The sequence below is a fragment of the Habropoda laboriosa genome, unplaced genomic scaffold (assembly GCF_001263275.1).
Source record: "Habropoda laboriosa isolate 0110345459 unplaced genomic scaffold, ASM126327v1 scaffold158, whole genome shotgun sequence".
NCBI classification, from domain to species: domain Eukaryota; kingdom Metazoa; phylum Arthropoda; class Insecta; order Hymenoptera; family Apidae; genus Habropoda; species Habropoda laboriosa.
This window is the reverse complement of record NW_017100280.1, coordinates 56,292-57,763: the sequence shown is the minus strand read 5'-3', so window position 1 is coordinate 57,763 and position 1,472 is coordinate 56,292. Positions and strand designations below refer to the sequence as shown.

At 32.1% G+C, this 1,472-nt stretch overlaps 1 protein-coding gene across 1 annotated transcript in view; it reads left to right on the top strand.

The window, feature by feature from the left end:
- Positions 1 to 1,472, top strand: part of LOC108573566 (cell division cycle and apoptosis regulator protein 1-like) — a 9,513-nt gene that overhangs the window by 1,242 nt on the left and 6,799 nt on the right. The window contains exons 3-6 of the mRNA XM_017936028.1: positions 45 to 316; positions 397 to 648; positions 794 to 1,057; positions 1,170 to 1,395. Coding sequence (XP_017791517.1) covers positions 45 to 316; positions 397 to 648; positions 794 to 1,057; positions 1,170 to 1,395 — 1,014 coding nt within the window. The remainder of the gene's footprint in view (positions 1 to 44; positions 317 to 396; positions 649 to 793; positions 1,058 to 1,169; positions 1,396 to 1,472) is intronic.

Sequence of the window (1,472 nt, the reverse complement as noted above, 5' to 3'; positions counted from 1 at the left end):
TAATTCTTATTCACTTATTGATTAATTTGTATCTTATAAAATAGCCCAATATAACAATGGCTTCGATGGCAACACTTGGTTCTAACTTGCCATCGGGTATAGCTGGACAATTATATCCACAAGTTGCTACAGTTTCTTATCCACCACCAAGAGCATTAAATACAAATGCATTTCAACCTTCTGTAGCTGGTGTACCACAACAAGTACAACAAAATGTACCTTCATCTTCTACCAAACAAAGAGTTTTTACTGGCACAGTTACTCAAGTATATGATAATTTTGGTTTTGTAGATGAAGATGTATTTTTTCAAACAAAGTAATGATATTATGTAAAAAATACTTTTTATTATATTTATTATTTGAAATTTATTATATAACATAAAACAATTTTCATAGTGCATGCGTTAAAGGGTCTAATCCTGTGGTGGGTGACCGTGTACTCGTAGAGGCATCATATAATCCTTCAATGCCATTTAAATGGAGTGCTACTAGAATACAAGTGCTCCCTATGGGAAATAATAATAATAGCAATACACAGCAAAGTAATCAAACTACTCGTCAACAACAGCAGCAACCACAGTCACAACAAAGTCGAGCCTCGGGAACATACAATGCTGTTCCCCCACCTGCTGAAAATGCTAATAATAGGTCAGTAATTATTTATATATATTTTATGCACTACATTAATAATATTACAATTATATATAAGATTTAGGTGTCATATGAGCATTCTTTGTAACATGATTTGTGTAAGTATAATTGTTTTATTGAAAGAACATGTAATTATTGATAGATTTACAACTAGTGCAACAAGTGCTAACACGACTAGTAACCGAAATAAAGTTGGAAGAGTAAGAGAAAGGTCTCCTCGAGATCGAAAAAACGAAGAGGAAGAAATTGAAAGAAAAAGACGTCGTGAAGAAAGAATTAGAGAACGTGAGAAAAAAGAGGAACGTAGTCCATCAAGAACTAGAAGAAGTAAATCTCCAAGACCAAGACGACGTACCAGAGTTGTTCCACGTTACATGGTACAGATACCAAAAATAGCACTTGATTTGTAAGTATATCACTTGACTAATAGAATTCAGCATTACATTTTTATACATTATGCAATGTAATTTTCTATAATATTTCAAAGCACAAAGTTTTATAACTGCATATAATTTTAGACCTGAAGCAGATGTACTTGAGATAAGAAGACGTTATCAAAATATGTATATTCCTAGTGACTTTTTTTCTACTAATTTTCGATGGGTTGATGCCTTTCCACCACATATGCCATTTACTCTTAATAAACCATGTTCTTTCCATGTCATGCATAAGGATGTTGATCCATGCACTGAAAATACAGCAGTACTAGAACCCTCAGATGCTGATTATCTTTTCTCTGCAAAGGTTTGTTGTATTATATATATATTATTGAAAATTACTAATAAAGTAATTTTAGAATAAATAACCATATCCTAACCCTT